Source organism: Meleagris gallopavo, chromosome 2 (assembly GCF_000146605.3).
Source record: "Meleagris gallopavo isolate NT-WF06-2002-E0010 breed Aviagen turkey brand Nicholas breeding stock chromosome 2, Turkey_5.1, whole genome shotgun sequence".
Taxonomy (NCBI): Eukaryota; Metazoa; Chordata; class Aves; order Galliformes; family Phasianidae; genus Meleagris; species Meleagris gallopavo.
In genome coordinates, this window is record NC_015012.2 from 45,730,994 (window position 1) to 45,750,963 (window position 19,970).

General features: G+C 40.9%; 1 protein-coding gene across 5 annotated transcripts in view; it reads left to right on the forward strand.

The window, feature by feature from the left end:
- Window positions 1-11,054, forward strand: part of GRM1 (glutamate metabotropic receptor 1) — a 177,264-nt gene extending 166,210 nt beyond the window's left edge. For 2 of the 5 annotated variants that reach the window (XM_031552453.1, XM_031552454.1), the window contains one exon: window positions 10,078-10,157. Coding sequence is in view for 1 of the 5 variants with exons in the window: in XM_010707143.2 (XP_010705445.1) it covers window positions 10,043-10,868 (826 nt within the window). In the remaining 4 variants the exon portion in view is untranslated. Of the gene's footprint in view, window positions 1-10,042 lie in introns of all 5 variants that reach the window. The other 3 variants (XM_010707147.2, XM_010707151.2, XM_010707143.2) reach the window with 2 other exon arrangements.
- Window positions 11,055-19,970: the final 8,916 nt, after the last annotated feature.

Sequence of the window (19,970 nt, forward strand, 5' to 3'; positions counted from 1 at the left end):
GTATATATATATATATATATATATCTTTTATATATCTTTTTTTTTTTGTATTAATTTTATGTTCTTTTTTTTCCATTTAGCCATCTTATTTTCTTTACAGTTATGCATGGAGGTGACATTACCCTCCATGCTTTAAACAACAATCTAGTGGCTGTCTCATGGCAAGACACCTTTGCTGTGCATAGCTCTTGCTGACTGGTTTGGTTAGTGAGCTGCAGCTGCAGAGCCTGCAGAAGGAACACAGAAAACACTGGTTTGGTGGCATTGGAGAGCTGGGAAATGATGTGCAGGCACATGTAAATAAAAGCTGCAGAATCTGACCCAGGAACAAAGAGTTGTCATAACATATCTCTAAAGAAAAGCAGATAATTTTTGCTGTTACAGATTTTGAAAGATGTTCAGATTCTGAATATTCTCCATTCAATGAACAGTAGCAAAGTGTAGTCAATCCAAAATAGAAGTGCAAATACTGCCCTCTCTTAAGTAAAAACACAAATCCAGTGAAGAAAACATGCTGTCTGTTGCAGAAACAGGACAGCCTCACCCTGTACTTTCCAGGATAGATTTATGATCCTCTCCATCTGATAAACTGCAGATGTGAAGCAGTCCTGGTCTATGCCCCAGGGAAGGTTGTGCAGTGATGAGGTGGAAATCTGCCACTGAGAAACCCAGCATTTAGAGCTCATCTAGTCAGCCACAGAACACTGCAGCCCCATATCTACCTTTGAGAGGCTACATTACTTGTGGGCAGGTAACAATTATGTTAATCCAGTCAAATCTGCCCCTCTGGTTCACAGATCAGAAGAAATAAATGCATTGAATCATATACTGGGTGTAGCAGCTAGGTTTGCCTCCCTAAAAGACAGTGTAAGGAACAGTACAGAAGTTGTTGGACAGAAGTTGCCATTTTCTGATGTGGAGCAAGTGGTGCAGATTTTCAGGGCACAGACTGCCAATTATCTGTCTGGAGAAATGAGTGATGAAATCTGCGTCAAACCATTAGGAAGGAAAGAAAGATGAATGCAACAGATTGTATTCAAAATGCATGGATACAACAGATAAAATTCCTGAGCATGGGGAAGGATGAGCTGTTTGCCTGCTCTTTGCATGGCAATGCCTGGGATTTCTTTTTTTTTCAATCCAGAAAAAAAAAATACCTCATCCACATGATGTCCTGAGAAACACTTCTGATGCATCTCCAAGCATTCAGTGGGACTTCAAACATTTGTGGTAGTTATACAGACAAGTAAGGCTTTAAAAAGCAGCTGACCCTTTCAGATCTGCTAAGCACAGAGCTTTGTCTTCTTCCCCCTCTGCTGCCCTGAGACTTTCCCCTCCCTTCAGCTAGAGGATGCATTCAGAGGTCTGGCAGCACGGCACTATGGTGGAGCAGGGTGCATCCTCCACCAGAGATGCCTGAATTCTCCATAACCTGGCAGCTTGGCTGAGCTATATAGTCATGCAACTGGCATGGCACTAGCTGTCCATCACTGCCATTTGACCTCATGGCTGAGTGTCAGTCAGAAGATCTGGAGCTCATCAGTCAGGATTTCCTATGGAAGCCCCATGCTTTGCTGCCCAATGTGCTAAAAATGAGCAAGGGTGTTGCCTTCCAGTTTCAGGCAAACAGGTGTAGGGACCTGAAACTCATTTTTTTGATACACGCAAGTACTTAGGATTATTGTGTTAAGATCAGTCTCCATTCTCCATTTGGTCTTGTGGATATCCAGAAATGCAGAACCATGAAAATATGGAAGAATAACAACTGATCACCATAATAAAAATTTGAGAAACATCAGCTTTGAGTTCCAGGGCTCTTTTCTTCTGAAGCCGCAGCTATTGCCATGGAAACTTTCAGATACACCCAGAAAACCCACAGCCCTGATGTGCTGGTTCATCTCCTACAGCATATTAGAGCTGTAGAGCTCTACATCACAAGTGGGGTGTCTCGTGACTAAGCTTCCTGTGGCAACTCGGTTAACATTGCTTTCAAAACACTGCCCTACTACTAGCAGCGTGTTAAAGCAAGTCTGATATCTCTTTGAGTACTATTTGAACTGTTAGTTTATTTTATTATCTATTATACCATTATCTGTTTTCAGGGTGATGCTGAGAGAAAGAGCCCATTGACTGTTAGTGCAATAAAACTGCAAGGGCCTCACACTTTTTGGCAGTAAACGTACAGAGCAACCACTGGGAATTTTCTGATAGAACTATTGGCTAGGAAACATTATGGATTTTCAGAATAATTTGCACTTTTATAATTTTCTTAAGTTCTCACTGTGCACATACATGCTATGTGAAATACTTTCTACACCCTGTGTTAATTCCTTCTCAGATATTTGAAATCTATTACTGAGTTGTTGCACCAAACTGAATATTTTCAGCTATTTCAGCTTTCCCTCAGACACTCTGCTCTGTTCCTTATGTTTTTTTTGTTTGTTTGTTTGTTTTTTGTTGTTGTTGTTGCTATTCTCTATATATAGCACTCAGCTAATCAGTATCTTCCTCATTAAAAATGTGGTTCCTACAGAACCACAGAAAGATTACAGAAAGCAAGGAGAAATTTACCACCATCTTAATTAAAATTAACCTACATTTAAAGGAAAGTTATTTCCTGTAAATTCACAAAGGTATCTCTGTAGCATGGGTACTTTTGAGTGGGGAACACAAAATTTGTTGGTTATTATGCTCTAAGCCCATTAATTTCTTATTTAACGGCAGTTCTAGATCTCTTTCTGCAATGATTCTTTTGAAGGAATATTTTTGAAGGTTGTTGATCATCACAGCCTGCCAGTCCTACAGACTACTAGGTCTTATTTACACTCACATAAACTTATCATATATTAATTTAATTCAATCATTTTCTTCCCATGTTCCTAAGCTTTCCAGGTTCCTTTGCACAATACACGGTAATTTTCAGTTTTCAAGCTGTATTAGCTGTGTTTCTTTCCAAGCCTGTCTGAAAAAATGAATGTTTCACTTCAGGTATTGCCAATGAGTGCAATGCTGTGAATTTATCTTCAAGCGTGCAGCATGAGGAACATCTTCAGATAACAGAGATGTACTTCTCCACTGATATCAGAGGATCTATGACACCATGCATTTCCTTTGCTCTAACTTTGAAATCCTTTAAAAAAATCACAATGGCAAACCAGTAAGGTATATTTATTTAGAAAATTTATTTCTAAACAACACTAAAATAAATATTCTTTTTTATTTTATTTTATTTTAAGAGTACCTTTTAAATACACTTTGATTTGCAGGTTTTTGATCTTCATTTCTTGAATGCTGCAATAATTTCTCTGTGGCTTGGGACAAACTGATCATTATCCTGAGTTTTGTATTATCTATTAGAATAAGTTCTTTTTTTCCAAGCAACATTGCAGTAGCGATTTGTTATTCTATTTAAAATACTTAATTAATAGTTTGTGACCTGCAACTCAGCTCTTTAATTTGGGGTCATTCACATATTGCCAAAGCTAATAGAGCTCTGCAAATATATTTCTTCGAATTATTTGCAGTAATTTATTTTAAATCATTTTGACATGACAGAATAAGCAACTCCCTGAACCAAATTTTTCTGACCTAAACCAGAATCCTGTGGGTAGGATCATGGATCACATCACAGCATACTTAGGCTAAACACAACTTCTAAATCCACTTTACATTACGTATGTCACCAATGAAATTTAAAAAGAGAGAAGGAAAGTCAAAAGTCAGCAAAAAATCATTTGTCAATAGAGTTACGTATATTAGAAAGCCCAGGTGTGAGTCAGATTAAAGAAACACTTAACTTTTGCAGCAGAGTAACTAAGGAAGGAATAACTACTTAAGATTTACTTGACGCAAGGTATAGGCAAGGCAGGGGATTAGAAACGAGGCCATAGGCTTGTGCCCACCCACCCCACAACCTCAGGTTTCACCAGGCTCTGCTTATGCAAGACACTCTGACAGCATTATTTTCTCCTGCATTTTCTGTATACCTGCTTTCTGCGTGCTCCTTCCATAACACATTTAAAGTAGCTCTCTATTTAACATAGAACATTTTGTCCCATGTATAAGACAAGCAATTTATTTGCCCTAAAAAAACAAAACAAAAAAAAACACAACAAGGAGGGGAGAGGCAAGGAAAAGTTAGTCATTTACATTTCCAGAAACACCAGTGGGAGGTTAAACTTTGCTCTAATTACACAGCACTACAAAAAGAGTTGGAGTCAGACTATGAGAACTACTGTAAGATCCTCTTATCACTGATGTGGAGATTACACTGTAAATAGACTACAGCTGAAATGGTTTGTTATTTTGCTTTTTAAACAGCCCGTCCCCTTCTTTGTAGATGATACAAAGTGATGTTTGTCTGGCAAGAACCCTGAGCATAGATCAGATTGAGAGTGTGGTGGGTGATGACTCTCTCGCTCTTGGGTGAGAAACAAAAAAGTTAAACCTGGGTTAGGGAAAGAGATGAGTCCCTGGAAGCAATGCTAGAAAAATCAGGCTTGCAGGAACATGTTAACAATGTGCTCAAGTCTGCTAATGAGTGATGGGCCTGCCTGCTACTGCTTGCTAAAAGGCCCTGAGGAGATTATCCCCTTAGTACAGGGAAAGATCACTAACCTGGAAAAAAAATAGTTCCCCTCTTTAACCAAATTACACGCTACCGTGGCCGTGCTGAAGTGCATGGATGCTATGATGGAAGAGACCTTGGAAACAGATGCAAAACACCTACGGTGTGCTGCAGTGGAGGTACTAATCTTAAATTCTAGACTAATATGTTTGATTCTTGGGAGTGGTAAGATTGCAGCAGGGCAGAGTTCTGCTCAGGTTTATTCCTGCTGCTTATATGGCTGCAGAGCTGAGAAAAGCTAGTTGATGGCTACATGCTTTTTTGTAGGCACATTAAGAACTCCCCTGCCTTGGAGGGCATCAGCGTCTCCTATTTGGGCTGACAAAGGCTTTGTCCCATACCTTTTGGATGGGGCTTTTCTTTTTTTTGCTTTTCTTTTTTTGTTCTCCTTCCCTACTTCCATAGGTTAACTATCTCTGTATGAATGTGTGGGGACAAACTTACATGTGCTGATTTCTAGAGCATGTTTTTAGGGGTAATAGCACTACAATGCTTGAAGGGTAAAACATCATTTGTTGACTGGGCAGTACCTGACACTGACCTCATCTAGTTGCTGATCAGATATTTTAGGCTTTGGTTAGAACCTAATTCCTGTTGACAAAATCCTTTGTTTTTTTACATTGTGTTTCATGTCCCTTCCTTAAATATTAGTTTCATAGAAGGTGCCATTAGATTATCCCAACGCCTCCTTCCATCTGTGGCATTTCAAACAGTTAGTGTAGTGATTACAAGAAGGTAGGTTTGGACAAAGCTTCAGTCTGTGAATGAAATCAAGGGAACATATCATTTCTTCTGTAACCTCTTCTGCTGGTTAAGTACCACTGTTACTTGAAAAAAAAATAATCTTATATACTTGCCCTCTAAAGATAACATATGCAACTCTGGCATCCCAAAAGGAAAAAAAGGGAATTAAGCCTAAAAGGTCAAGAAACCTCCCTTCCTTTTTGTTCTCAAAGACTGCTTGACTGGATGCCCAGCTGTTTCACGCTGGCAGTGACAAGCAATACATCACTACGATGAGGAACCATTTCCCGCTGTGTTTGTTCCTGAAGTTAAATTCATTGAAGCAACCTGGGAATACTATTCAATTTAACTCTTTTGTGTAGTATCATTTACAGAGTTTTTAATGCATAAAAAGTTCAAGATAAAAGAGACAGAAGATTCAGCCTCATAGGTTATAAAGAACATAGTTCTCTACACTCTAGATCTCAGGCTGTTGCTTCACTGGTGAGAAGTGATAGGATCGAAGAGTTGCATTGACTAAGTTACCTTAGAGCACTGACTCTCAGAAATGGGGCAATCACCTTCCACCTCATTAGGTGCATTCAGTCTCTAAGATATGGAGAAACTTTTGCCAACTAATGGCTCAAGTAAAACATTTTCAGGGCCTTACCATATGAGGAGGAACCACCTTGTGTGAATGTTCCCAGGCTTGATATTGAACCAAGGAAAGTCAGATTCCACAGGCACTGGCAGGAACAGGACTTTCCTTTTTGCTTGTGATTGAACTCCAGTCTAAAGCAGTCCTATCCATAAGCAAGTACAGGATTTGGGGCAGATGGAGACTCTTACAACAAACAGTGAGCCATCTAAGAAGCTGTAAGCATGTCCTCAAATGAGGAATAGCTGGGCAGGAATATTCTGGATTTCTGCCTCAGATTTGGACATATCACTTCTTTTAAAGACTTTCTGCAAGTAACTATTAATGTCAGAACTTCTGACTTATTTTGTGTCTATAGTAATCAGCTGAAAATATCTGAAAAGTAACTACTCTGGAGTCATCTGGAGAAAACTTTGTGAAGGTTGGTGCATGTATTAAAACGATGTTTTGAATTACCAATGAAAAATAGCAATGGAATTGCTCATGGATATCACGTATCCAGTAAAGATTCACACAGCAAATGTATTTGTGCCTATGCCCCTAAAATACAGCTCTAGACAAAGCTGTGATGAAAATTGAGAAACGGTAACTAAATTTCAAGTGTGTTCTTGCCTATAGAGGAAAAATCAAGCCCATCTTATATGTTAATAGGAGACCCAACAACCTATTTGGACATCTAGGCTAGGTGTAAAGATTTGAAGAAATAATACTTGGAGTGTTACACTGGGTAATCACAACTGCAAACCTTAAGATCTCTTGAGGAGATTTGCTACCAGGCACTAAGTGTGAAGTCTAAATACTGTAGGAATTTGTATAATGGATAGATAGGAAAGGTAAATAAATTCATGCTGTACATGAAACAGATAACTTGTACTAGTTAAAGCAAGAAGACAGCTCCTTTCAGCTCCTCACTGGGCACAGAATGCCACATTTTCAATACCCTAGATGTGATCCAGCTTGGTGCTCTCTCCTGACTTTGTGTGGCAAAGCAGCCTTTCCCACATTCTAAGTGACAAAAAACTTCAATTTTTACCTTTTGCCTCTAAGACTTCTTCCAAAAAAACTGTGACAATCACTTAGCAAATGATGACCATACAGTCAGGATTGCTCTGACTGCTTCGCACCGGTGAACTAATTCCTGTCAAACCAATATACAGTTTAGGTCTGAGCTTTTCCAGCCCCATCTTTACATTTTTCCTAGATGTCAGTTACTGTCATTCAAGGTGACTGGCCTTTATTTCAGGATAGCAAACGTTTTTCTTGCATGTTAAATTTTAATTCTACTAAAATGTGTCAATCTAAGCAAAGCACAACTGCCAGCCAGCTGCCCAGCAAGATAGAGCCCATGTATCTCCATGGTACTGTGGTGACAGTCTCAAATTCATTAGCAGGTTCATGTTGCAGGGGCACAACAAGCAGAGCAAGTTGAGAGAGAACTGGAGTGAGAGACTGAGGAGAACAGTAATAGAAAAGAGATTTCCCAGCGGAAATCTCCTGAGTGACCCCATTGAGAGCCACTGTGAGAGGCATGGCAGGCAGAGGCAAGGCACTTCAACAGCGCTAGCTTTCCTTGCACAATAAGCTGGTAACAGATAAAACCCGATTAAGTGGTTTATTTACATGTGGGTATTGTGGTCCCACAGTTGTGGCACAGTTTGATTCAAGTACAGCTGTTACCTTGGGCTCGATTAAGTACATTAAGAAGAGTGCTACAGAAGAAACAACTCATAAAAGCAGACTCTGAGTAAGGGGAAAGAAAATGATCTGAATAGGAGGATGAGACAGAGTTAGCAAGTTCCTTAAAAAAACAGCACTTGCTTTTTGAGGTAAAATACAAAATCTTGGAAATAAAGTTAGGTAGATACTAAACAGATGGTGTGAGGTTGGATTCAAAAGTGAAATGATGCACCAGAGCTAGATACAAAGAGGTAAATATTGCAAAAGTGGGCTTAGCTTAGGAGCCTACAGACAGTAATCAAGTTTTTTCAGAAAAGCCTTCTGCAGTACTTGTGAGCTATAGCATGAGCAAAATACTGTATCAGAGCACCTGAATTATTTTCCTCTCTATTTATGAAGAGTTTGCAAATCTTGGTACGTTAAAATATTACTTTAAAATTCATTCACGCCCAGTAGCTAGACTCATTTTCTTATCTCAGTGACACTTCAGGAAAATATCATATCACAGCTCTTTTTGTATCAAAATTAAAGTGCTTCTAAGCCCTCATTCTTATCTTTTCGTTAGTCACTACAAAGAGGCTGGTTTCTTCAGCTAGGAATTTGGTTACTTTGTTTTCCTCCACATGAAAGCTCTAAACACAAACAGGTTCTACTGACTACATGCTTTGGGGAGTTATGAATTTTTTAGATTGGTATGTTCTTGCAAGCCAGTTCCCACTGAGATGGTGAATCACAGGTCTGGAGTCTGGAGCTGGAGATGAACATCACAGTTTGGGTCTTCCTCAAAGCTCTTTTTTTTTCTCTAGCATTATTTACTGTTCAGCAAAGAAGTGCCATGTTATTACATATATTTCTTTTCCCTTTTGCCAGTTTAACATTCATCTGTGTTGTCCTCATTTCTCCCAATTACCTCAAAGTTGGCCAACAACATTTTTACAAAATTCAACTGGTAATTATTAACTCTTTGAGAAACAGGAGTGCAGGACTCACAACAAGAAAAAGCGAAATACTCAGAACATTGCAGGCAGTATGAAAGGGAAGCAATCTCCTCTGGTGTTTGCAGCACCACCAGGCAACAGTGGCTGTGCCAGCCTCCCACTCAAATTGCCTCCCACCTGTGCTGCAATCTTGGAGCCTGAAATGTAATCCTTTTTTTGTTTCTGCTCCCTGACGGTTGAAACTCTGAGATAAGGCTACTAATAATCTCAGTATTTCTCCTTAGCCTTCAGTTCCCACCTAAGTGATGCATATTATAATTTCTGAATGATCTCTACTACATGACCTGCAATTTAGTAATTGCTTGATCAACTGAAACACCACTCAGTTCCCTGTCCCACCAGCTGTTAATGAGAGACAGCTCTGCTTTGAGTGCTGCTCTCTGGAAGACTCAGGGAAATGTAAAGGCACTTCCACTTTCTTCCACATTCTCACTGTGAACCTGACCATCAGGTTCTCCTTTAGCCCTACACCCAGGTCGTGGAATCCAGTGTGGGATTTTGTTGGGATGTAGCCCGCATGAGAAGTCAGAGGGCTCAACTCACCATGGTCATGTTGCTTATTCCTCCACCCACACAAAGTGACTGTTTTATCCAACATTTTATCCTGGTTTGTAAATAATGGTCACTGGGGAAGAACTTGGTTCTGTCTGTGCAGCGAGAGATCCCTGCAGTGGCAGTGTTTCCCAGTGGGGAGTGCTGCCTGGGGACTTCGTTTGGACACTGGAAGGTGAGATGGAGCCTACAGATGGGCTGGGTAGGTGGAGGATCTGGGCATGCTGCTACCCAAGACCTGAAGGAGGCCATGCGTGTCCATCGTTTCTGTCATGCTAATTTGCCCCTGTGAGGGGGATGGGAAATTAAAAGAATATGTTACTAATGCTTCCTCTTGCTATCCTGAGTGTTGAAGGCTAAGGCTGTAGGTGATTTTTCTTCCAACTGTTTGGAAATATTTCCTATAAGCTGTAAAACAGGCTTAATTAAAGCTCTTCCTGTGATGTTATTTTTCTTTTTCTCTGCCCCCCTGCAAGATGTAGTGAGCAAACATAGATAAAAACGAAATAGCTAAGGATCCTCAAAGCCAGCCTTCCTATAGCCTTTCCTGTGGGCTGGGCTTTGCAAGGTGGCAGTGGGGCACAAAGCCAGTGCCAATTGCTTCTGGCCAAAAATTGCTGATGTTAAAAGATGCTGTTATTTCCTTTTGTAGTATTTATGGCAGGTCGCGAAGAACTGGGGGGGAGGAAAGGAAGGTTTTTTAAGGTGTAGAAGAGGTGTAGAAATCAATTACATAGGCTTGTTTGTTATATTGTCTGTGTCTGAGTAATGTAAATACAAATAAACCCATCTTTATTTTATTCATAGTTCTAATGGAAAGTCTGTGTCATGGTCTGAACCAGGTGGAAGACAAGCTTCCAAGGGCGAGCACATGTGGCACAGACTCTCAGTGCATGTGAAGAACCAGGAGACAGGGTGCAATCAGACAGCCGTGATCAAACCCCTCACTAAAAGCTACCACGGCCAAAGCAAGAGCCTGACTTTTACTGATATGAGCAGCAAGACTCTGTACAACGTGGAGGAGGAAGAAGATAGAGAGCCTGTCCGCCTCAACCAACCCAGCAGTCCCTCCATGGTGGTGCATAGGCGGGTGGCAACCACCCCACCCTTACAGGCTGCAGCGGAGGAGACAAGTCTCTTCCTGCCCGAGCAGTCCTCCAAGGACTTGCCCCTGCAGCCCCGCTCTCTCATGGAGCAGCTGCAAGGGGTGGTCAACAAGCTGGCCACTGGCATCCCTGACTTCAGTGCTGTGCTCCCCGCACCTGGTTCAGGGAACGGCGTGCGGCCTCCTCAGCAGTCACCCCTGTTGCCTCTCCAGGCAGCTGACTTCAGCGGGGAGCCCCTGTCTCCCCCGGCCGAGGAAGCAGAGAGTGAGAAGCTGAAGCTCATTCAGGGATACGTCTATGAGAAGAGCACAGAGGATGAGGAGGAGGAGGAGGAGCCGGCGACCAGCAAGCTCACCCTGGAAGACTCGCCGGCACTGACGCCTCCATCCCCTTTCCGGGATTCGGTGGCTTCGGGCAGCTCCGTGCCCAGCTCTCCTGTGTCGGAGTCAGTACTCTGCACGCCCCCAGACATGACCTATGCTTCTGTCATCCTGAGGGATTATAAGCAGAGCTCATCCACCCTGTAGAGCATGGATGCTGCTGCGGGAGATGTGGCTCAAAGGACTTTGGCAGCTGCCTGCTGTTAGGGCCTGGGGAAGTATATCCCCAGGGGTGGCAGAGAAGGAGCGGAGAGCAGAGTCATGCATGACAGGGCAAAAACTTTATCCTGCACTTAAAGAATAAAAAAGAACAAAGAAAAAGAAAAAAAAAAACCAAAAAATACTAGAGGGCTTAACATTCTCTATCTGTTAAATTATTGTACTTTGAGCAAATGATAGGAAAAACAAAGCACAAACCTAATGGACAACTTCTATAGACAAAAAAAAAAAAGGAAAAAAAAGAATAAACACACAGGAAAAGAAAATACACTTATTCACACCATCTCTTGGCAGTGCTTGAAGAGGACTCTGGGAAGTGCAAACTGGGAGAAGTCCTTAGCGTGTATGGTGACTGGTGCCTGCCTGCTGTGCCTGAAGGGGAGCTGGAAGGGGCAGTGTGGTGAGGTGGAGCAAAACTGCCTGTGTACAAGATATATATGCATAAATCATTTCTTCCGGCTTCTGCAGGTGGTATAAATGCATAACCTGTTGGGTAGAAGGGAGCTGAGATAATGTGAAAACACATGGCTCTTAATGACTTTTGTTGGAACAGTTTGTTCTCTGTACAAGGCTGCTTTTTGGGGGATCTGGGCTTTTTTAAGGCTAATTGTGAACAAAGTGATGAATATTACTAAGACTTGAGAGGTTTTTGATGAGAGCCCTTGCTGTAGAACTTGTAATATGATAAAGGCTTGGGAAAAACTGCCCTTTTGTATACGATTGCAAACCGTCTTGGCTAAACTGTTACACAACATTTACTGTAGCAGAACAATATTTATTGACTGACTTTTCATAATACAACATACTTGCTGTGTGATTACATCACTCTTTTGTGTTACTATGAAATCAAATGCTTTGGAATATAGCTGTATACTTAGAACAACAACTATTACTCTGAAAGGCAGTTCCTTATTGGGGGCTTTAGAGTCAGTCTTGAAGCAACAATGAGCGTATGTTTGTGTGTCTGTATGCGTGTGTACAGTACGTGTGAAATGTAACGTCCAATAACTACCACTGGAAGATTGTCTTATAAATATACTATGAATATTTTTATGTTTCAATCATATTTTATATTGCATTGTTACAAATATTCAATAGATCTTTGAAGGTTTGTATGCCGTGCTAATACGTGTTTTTTCATATACGAGCTGAGATAGTAGTTCCTATTATAATAGGGTGCTTTATTTTGCAGATATTTTATGAAGTAGACCTATGATATTAATAACCAGTGCATTGAGAACTTGTTACGTTGTGCGTTTTGTTACTAATGTAAAAAAGAAATAATGAAAACACAAAAAGAAAAAAGTCTGTTTTTGAAATCTTGCACATACCAGTATAAGTCTATAAAGCCGAGACAGGAAATGTGTTTGACATTTTTGTTGCTTCAGATAGTTAAAAAAAAAAAAATTATGTCCAGGCAGGAACTTTCATCAGTGCTTAACGTGTACATTAGTTCCCTAGGTCTGTTCTAAACCATTCTTTTAATCTTTTTATTATGTTCATTTTAGTGCTTTTTCCATACAGTTTCATTTCTTCATTGTAGAATAGTATGTTTTATCTTAAAGGTCACTTGTAAGCAGCTGTACTCTGTCATTCAGTCCTCCTCCTCTATCTTTCATACACATCCTAGAGATGGACCTAATCTACAGCTCCATAATGACTGGCATGTTCAAAGTCCAGCTTTAATTGCTGTGTTTTGAACTTAGTTATTACTACCTGATTTATAAATGTGAATGTTACATATATTCAGGTCAGGATTTTAGCTGCTATGAACTTTGTGCTCTTGAATTTAGCAGAGAATCCATCTCATAATTCTAAACTTTATTTCCAAAGATATTTTAAAGGAATATTTATAACCATACTTGTGAATGTTCTATCAGAATTATTCTGAATTCTTCACATTTCTGCTCTTTTTCTTTCTTTTTCACTTGAATTTTAAGTCCTGGTGCCAGTCATCAATTCTACTCTTAAGATCCAAAGCTCTTTATTTTGATGGAAATATAGTGGCATTGGGAGGTTTGGCTGGTGCTCAAAATGGGATGGAGTCTTTTTTCCTCATCCTCTTTTCACATTGTTTGCTCCTTTCAAAATGACTAGCAGCCAATTGCTGTCATCTTCCTGATGTGGAAAGCATGAACTGATTTTGCCCAAAGGCACAGTTATGTCTTTGTCAGTAGATTGACTTTTCTTCTTTATAATGAACTACAGCCACCTGAGGGTCAGTTGGTTGACTTTTGTCTGCTTGGGGCTTTTAGGGGGAATTTTTTGTTGTTGTTCTTGTTTTCTTCTTTTTTATAATGCTGATTACTCATGAAAACGATGAGAAAATGCCATATTTTCCTTGCTGATCACTGCGATAGCAATGAATTCTATCTTGTTGTCATCTTAGTTAATTTTTCTTTTGCTTTTTCAAAAAATGTATGTTGTTGGTAGCACAGGACTAGTAATAGAAAGCCAATGTTTGAAGAAATGATATGGATGAAAGAAAAAAAACAACACATAACAGGCTCATATAGATGGGGAGATGACTCTGGCAAGTACATATTTTCATATCTGCCTATTTTGAAGATATTTTGAACATATTAAGCACTGACTTTATTACTGTAATGTAATTTATATAACGAGTAGGAGTTCTCTTGAAATTCAGTATATTAGCTTTTAGTTTGTAGTTGTTAAAACTGGAAACATACACATAAATATATATAAAGAGCAAGAACTCACATTGTGTATGTAGTTGTATGAGCTATGAAGCTTCCTGTAAAAGTTCTTTCTTTTGGTCTGTCAAATGCTTGATGAGAACTGCTTTTTTGTCAAAATGATCTTGAAAATGCTGTAAAATAAATATTTTCTATTTATTATTTAAGAATAGAATGCCAAGATGGTTAATTTTTGTTTCCAAAGTAGAAAACGGCCATGTCTGCTCATTTGTTGTTCCAGAGCTTGTCAGCATTCTGCGAGACTGATGGTGGGATGTTGAAATGAAGGTAGGTACTGTATAGATTGTTGTATGTAGGTGAGATGGTGGAGAGTTAAAGGATTTTTGTTTAGAACACAAAAAAACAGCCATTTGGACTCCTGATAAAAAGTCAGGAGATCCATGGATGTGCATTTTGACTCACAGGTTGTCAAAGACATTCAGTAGAAATGACAGGAAATTTTACTTCCCCAGGACATGTGGAAAGCTCATCCCTTTGCTGGAAGTAGTCTCCATGTGTGTTTGACTCTGAGATGTCAGCTGCCATTGGAGAAACTTAAATGCGCTTTTTATGACGGATATAAATGATAGGCATTGACCCATTCCAGACATCTTGTGCCTTCTTTACTGATGCTGTTTAAGGCAAAGCACTTTGCTCTTGACTCCTGCTCTGCAGCTCATGCACACCATGGCTTTTTGGTGATTCCTGAAATGCAATATGGGATTCTGCATAAATGGGACTATAAATGTTTTGCTGGGGCACTGCTGTGATTTTTTAGACCCAAGCGACTCTAAGTATAGAAAATCTAGCTCTTTGTTTCTTTAGGCCTGCAAATAGGTGTGTTTGTAGTATCTGCCTGGTTTGGATTTGGCCTTGTGGAAGCCCACATCTGAGGAGTCAGTCCACATACTACTGCTGTGCTACTGGAGAACAGAGAATGACATTATACTCAATGGTAAGTGCCAACAAGTTCAGTCACTCTGCTTGCAGATGTTGCTTTCTGCTTATTTTTGTTTGTTTTATTTATTTAGGTATAGGCAAATTATTTCCTAGTAAAGGTTCTGCTGATCAATGGACTCAATTAGCAGAATATCCTCAGACTTCCACAGCAGAGCTGCTTTCCTCTAGAACACTCAGTGCAGGTTGCCGCCAGCACCATCCTTGCAAGCAATTACTGTTTTTAGGAGCCAGTCCATAGCATCTGATCATGACACTCTTCCTGTGTAAGCACTTACCTGAAACATGTGGGGAGGCTGCCCCGTGTAGCTGAGTTGTCACAGGTCTGTAGGTGTCACATGCCCCAGGGTGAGCCCCTATCATGTTCCTCAGACACTATTGCCACTGTCAGATGAGCATGGTCAAGTGGCAGAGGCTTGTGCTGGGCTGAAGCACCCAGGCTGAAGCAGGAGAAGGCTGATGGATGGCTGCATACTGCAGCATCTATAAGGTGAAACCTGAGGCAGAGAGCAATTGGCTGCAGTAAAGCTGTGGCAAGTCATGCTCTTTGGTCTTTCTAGCAGCAAGGTACACTTCCTGCAATGCATCTTCAGGAAATAGGAAAACTAGTCTAGTTGGGAAGTTATACATCTTAGTTCTTGCTGGTTTGTGCCTAATCTTGCTTTTATCTCACCTCATCCATGCTAAAATGATTAAAACCTAATTCAGTGCAGATTACCATATTTAACTCAGAAAGCTGGTATTGGAATCAGCCCTTCAGTTCCTTGTATTTTCTAAGATACTAATACATTTACTGTGCAACAGAGTATTATCTGTAAGAAAAAATACTGTAGAAATGCCCATGAAAATGAATAGTGCTATATACATTCACTACTATATTAGAATATAATATTTTCAAATATAAGTATCTTTATTGAGGCAGAAATTTTAGTTTCAGTTTCTTTTATTTCTTTAAATATACACCTGTTTTTAAATAAAGCCTGAAATCAGGAGCCTGATCCTTTTTCACTTGCACAAAGGAATGTTAAGTTAGGCTAATTCTATCATTAGACCATCATTCAGAGTTAATCCACTATGATGAACGTGGGAATAATCATGATGGTGCCATCAGAGATTTATCGTTTCAGTTGCAAAAGGGGGCTGTAAGAATGGAGGAGATGTATTCTTTAGCAGGATCTGTTGTGATAGGACCAAGGAAAATCGTTTCAAACTAAAAGGGGAGATTTAGGTTATAAGGAAAAAATGTTTGCAGTAAGTGAAGCACAGAAACAGGTTGCCCAGAGAGGTAATGGATGCCTTGTCTTGGAGATATTCAATGGCAGGCTGGACAGGGATCTGAGCAACCTGATCGAGCTGTAGGTGTCCCTGTTAAATGCAGGGGAGTTGGACTGGCCTTCAAGGGTCCCTTCCAACTCAACCAATTTTATGATTCTATGATAGCAATTGTTATCTAACTAGTTACACATATGCTGTGCAAACAAGTTCATTTTCAAATGGCAGTATTTGCAAAGGAGGTTAGTACTAATTGTTTTATGCATGGCTTTCCAAACAGCCTGACTGACATAACAAAACCAGCATGTCTTTTTTTCAACAGGGTTTCAGTTTTTATATTGTTGTGCTTTGAGCACAAGGATGACAATTGTTTCAGTTGAAGTCATTTTAGACCACATAAATATTTCAGTTCATATGTTTTTCTTTATTAAAAAATAAAATAAAAAATCTCCACATAAATATACAACAACATGAACATTACCAGAAAGAACAGATTGGGTAAAATCTATGTAAACAGACTCCAGTAGATATGAGCAAACAACAGTTGGTGGCAGTGCTGAAGGAAAATATGTAGAAGGCCAGATGCTCCAGCCTGCCAAAGCTGCTTTATTAGCCTCTAAATTTCTAGACCAGTTCTAAATATGCTTTAGTCTAACCAAGAGAAGAGCCTTTCCAAAGTTCTGTGGCCTCATCCCCAAGGGCAGGCAATGTGACAGATAACAAGGGAACAAAATTGCTTTTGATTGTGTTTCTTTTAATCTAACCTAAGAAATCGTGTAATGAAATCCAAGACTTGGAGACACAAGTCTGAAAGCTTTCAGTCAGAAATAAGTAAATCTGAATTGAAGGTAATTGAGCATTGTAGCAGATGGTTGGGGGATTTAAACAAATTTCCTATAAGACTTCAAAACCAGTGAAGAATTCACAGGGTTGAATTGCTAGGCATCTGTTAGGGAGGGGGATCAGATGAAATGGTTATAATGTTGCCAAAAATGTCCATTTAAAATAGCTTTACACTGAGCAAATGGATTTCTGGCCCAGGAGAGCAGAGCATCTTAACGTGCTTTTGCTAGCGTCTCCAGCCTCCTGATAAGGACAGAGCATTGGAGTCTCCAACAGCTCAGCCTAAGCCCACCCATGACAGCCCCACTGGCAAGCCATATTTCTGTATCCAGGCTAGTGTGTTGTGCCCACTGTGCATTAAGTGGCCACCAGCAGCAAAAGGCAATGGTAATCAGGTTCCTGGAAATGTATTTGTAACTCTGTAGGGAAGAACAGAAAAGCAAGTTGCTAATAGCTGTCGTGCACGAGGTCTGAGTGTCTGTTGAAAATGGCTCTTACATGGGAGTGGGAAGTGTGGTTTTGCAGATTGCATTGTTGTGGTATTTTTTTTCCCTCAAATAAATGAGTCACTAGACACTTGGCAAGTACCTGTCTGCAAATCACTGGGAAGAAGCAGCATACTTTCTAGCGAATATCAAGCTCTATTTTTATCTGTGTAAGATTTGCAAAGGGGATATTTGCAAAAGGGAGACAGGGGATATCATGCAGCCAGGCATGTGATATTGCCACAGGCCTCATAGCTGGCCCTGGGCCCTCATTTTGGTGAATGCCATGAGCTCCTAAACAGAGGCGGTGGATGTGAGCAGGAGTGACTGACTGCCATTTCCAGTGCTACAGGTAAATCCTATCCAACTCAGAAGCAAGCATGACATGCTTTGCCTTTCCTAATTCAGCTTCCGGTTCTCAGTAAATCACATGAAAAAGGAGTGCTTCAACCTGAGAAAGCAGGTCACTGTTTGGCACCGAGAAAGAGCATCTGTTATCTACTCAGTTGCAAAAGTGGGCGTAAGCCGTGTATCTCTACAGAAGTAAAATATCGCTGTGGGTTTCCATAACCAAAAGGCCTCTAGGTAGGTGGAGAAGCAGCTGGCATAGATACGAGTGCAGACAGATGAGCGTTTAGGAGTGGTATGCCTCTATGACATTCAATCCACCTACTTATTTATTGCACGCTGTGCAATGCGCAGGTGGCGTGGGATCCTTCCCCCACATGGCAGTATGGCGTGTGGGGCTCCCAGCACCCCGTGCTGTCCTGCGTCTATCCCAGAACAAGGCCTGAAGACCTCCATCCCAGAGAGAAGAGGCCTGCTGAGTGGAAGAGGTTCTTTGATGCCCGATTTTCCTTATGCAGAGGGTCATTGTGATGCACTGAGTGTTCTTCGTTCTTTAGCTGCCCTTGTTAGCTAGCCCAAATACACAGACTGCAAAATTACCAAAGAAAAATGCTTAAATACCAGCACTGGGAGTGGCAGCTGCTGTGGGAGCTGAATCTGAAAAGTGTTTTCAAAATCTTTACAGTACAGGAGGTTTTTAATGTGCCTTATGGTCTTAAAAAGGTGCTGACAAGTATCTGTCTTTTCGTCTGTGGATAGAGACAAGACCTGATGTGTTTTCTTGGGATGCATTGAACACCTAAGCAAAACTCATTAATTATTTTAATTTGGCAGGTACTTCAATGAGTATTTCTTCTTTCTGCTTAAGAACACTGCCTAGCATAGCTGGCAACATTAGTAACTGTGCCAAAATTCTCATGTAGATCTGTGCAATGTTCATTTAGAAACTGAAGCCTTTAAGTGCTAAGATCCTCATTGAGTATGAATCATGCTGAGCCCTCATTTACATAATTTCCCTTGAGAAACTGGTCCAGTACCTGTGCTCAAACTTCTGAGATTCCTAAAGGTTCGCTTCCAACCCCAAACTGTGTTTTACAGGATCTTTGACTTGTCTCTGTTTTTGCTGCCTGTGCTTGTTATTCCTATCATTTTATGCCATGCTTTCACCAGCCTCAGAGTTGATGAGGCTGTGCACGTCAGGCTGCTGTTCTGCAGCAGAGTCAAGAGCTCTTCCTTCTGAGCTCTCCTTCCCTTTCTGAGAAGTTGATGTGCTGCATGCCCTGCATTTCATCCTACTCTCTGCCTGTGGGTAATATAATTGTTCACTTTCATAAATGCAGAATGAGAGAATTTTGCCCTTCCATTGTCCCTGACAGCAGGTTTTGCACAGATCCGTGTGCATGGTGCTGCTATATGGCAGTAACCATGCTGCTGAGTTCACCACCACATGGCCCTGGGCTCTGTCCCCAGTTCAGCTGTTTTCTCATGTAATGACTTTAGGACATTCATCTACTCAGAGTTATTTTAAAAGGGAGCTGGGCAGAAGTTTACAAAATGTACAAGCGAAAATTGAGCACGGGAAAGCTTTAGACAGCTCTGAAGACTCAGCCTGTCTTTCCCCTCCTGGACATTTTTTGTCCGGATTAAAGAGAGGGATGTCCCTAGATGTTAGGGTTCCCATAGCCCTATTTTTCTCTTTAACACTCCATCTGAATGGCATTTCATTTTTGCTCATTCTTAGTTACCATTCCCAGACTTTTTCAGCAACATATGGCTTGACATTGCGAGTGGTCGAACACTGGACACTTCACTTTCATACATATTTCCAGTTGCCTCATGATAAGCATTAAATTCTAGAGATGTGTGAGTACTCATTGGAATAAAAAGGCCACACAAAGTGAAGGCACAACAGGTGCAGCAGCTCTGGCTGGCACAGGTGCTCCAGCTGTATAAACCATCACATATAGCCACAACCAAAAGTACAGCTAGCTCCCAGGAGGACAGAAATGACAGCAGGTTGAAGGAGAAGTAATTTTCTCTGCAGGATCCTGGCTTTGAGTCCCAGCTCCAGCCCAGTCAGCATAATGCTAGTTGTCAGCTGTAAACCACAGATTGTAAAGCACTCTGAGCCTTTCTCTTCCTGCTGTTTTTTTGAGATAGGCGTTATCACCTTCAACATGAAGCACGCCCTGTCCACAAGAGACTGGGCAAGGAGCAAGACCCAAGAAGAGAAGGAGCTGCCTTGCAGTGCACATTGTGCTGAGAAATTTGTTGCGTGTGTGTTTCTCTTCTGCATCCAGAGCTCTCTGAGCTCTGCTGGCTGCCAGGAGCCTCAGCACCTTTTTGTGCAGCAACATGAACAACAGGCAGCTGGCAGAAAGCACTGCAGCCAGCAATATTTACCTTTAGACCTCAATTCCCCAGCACAA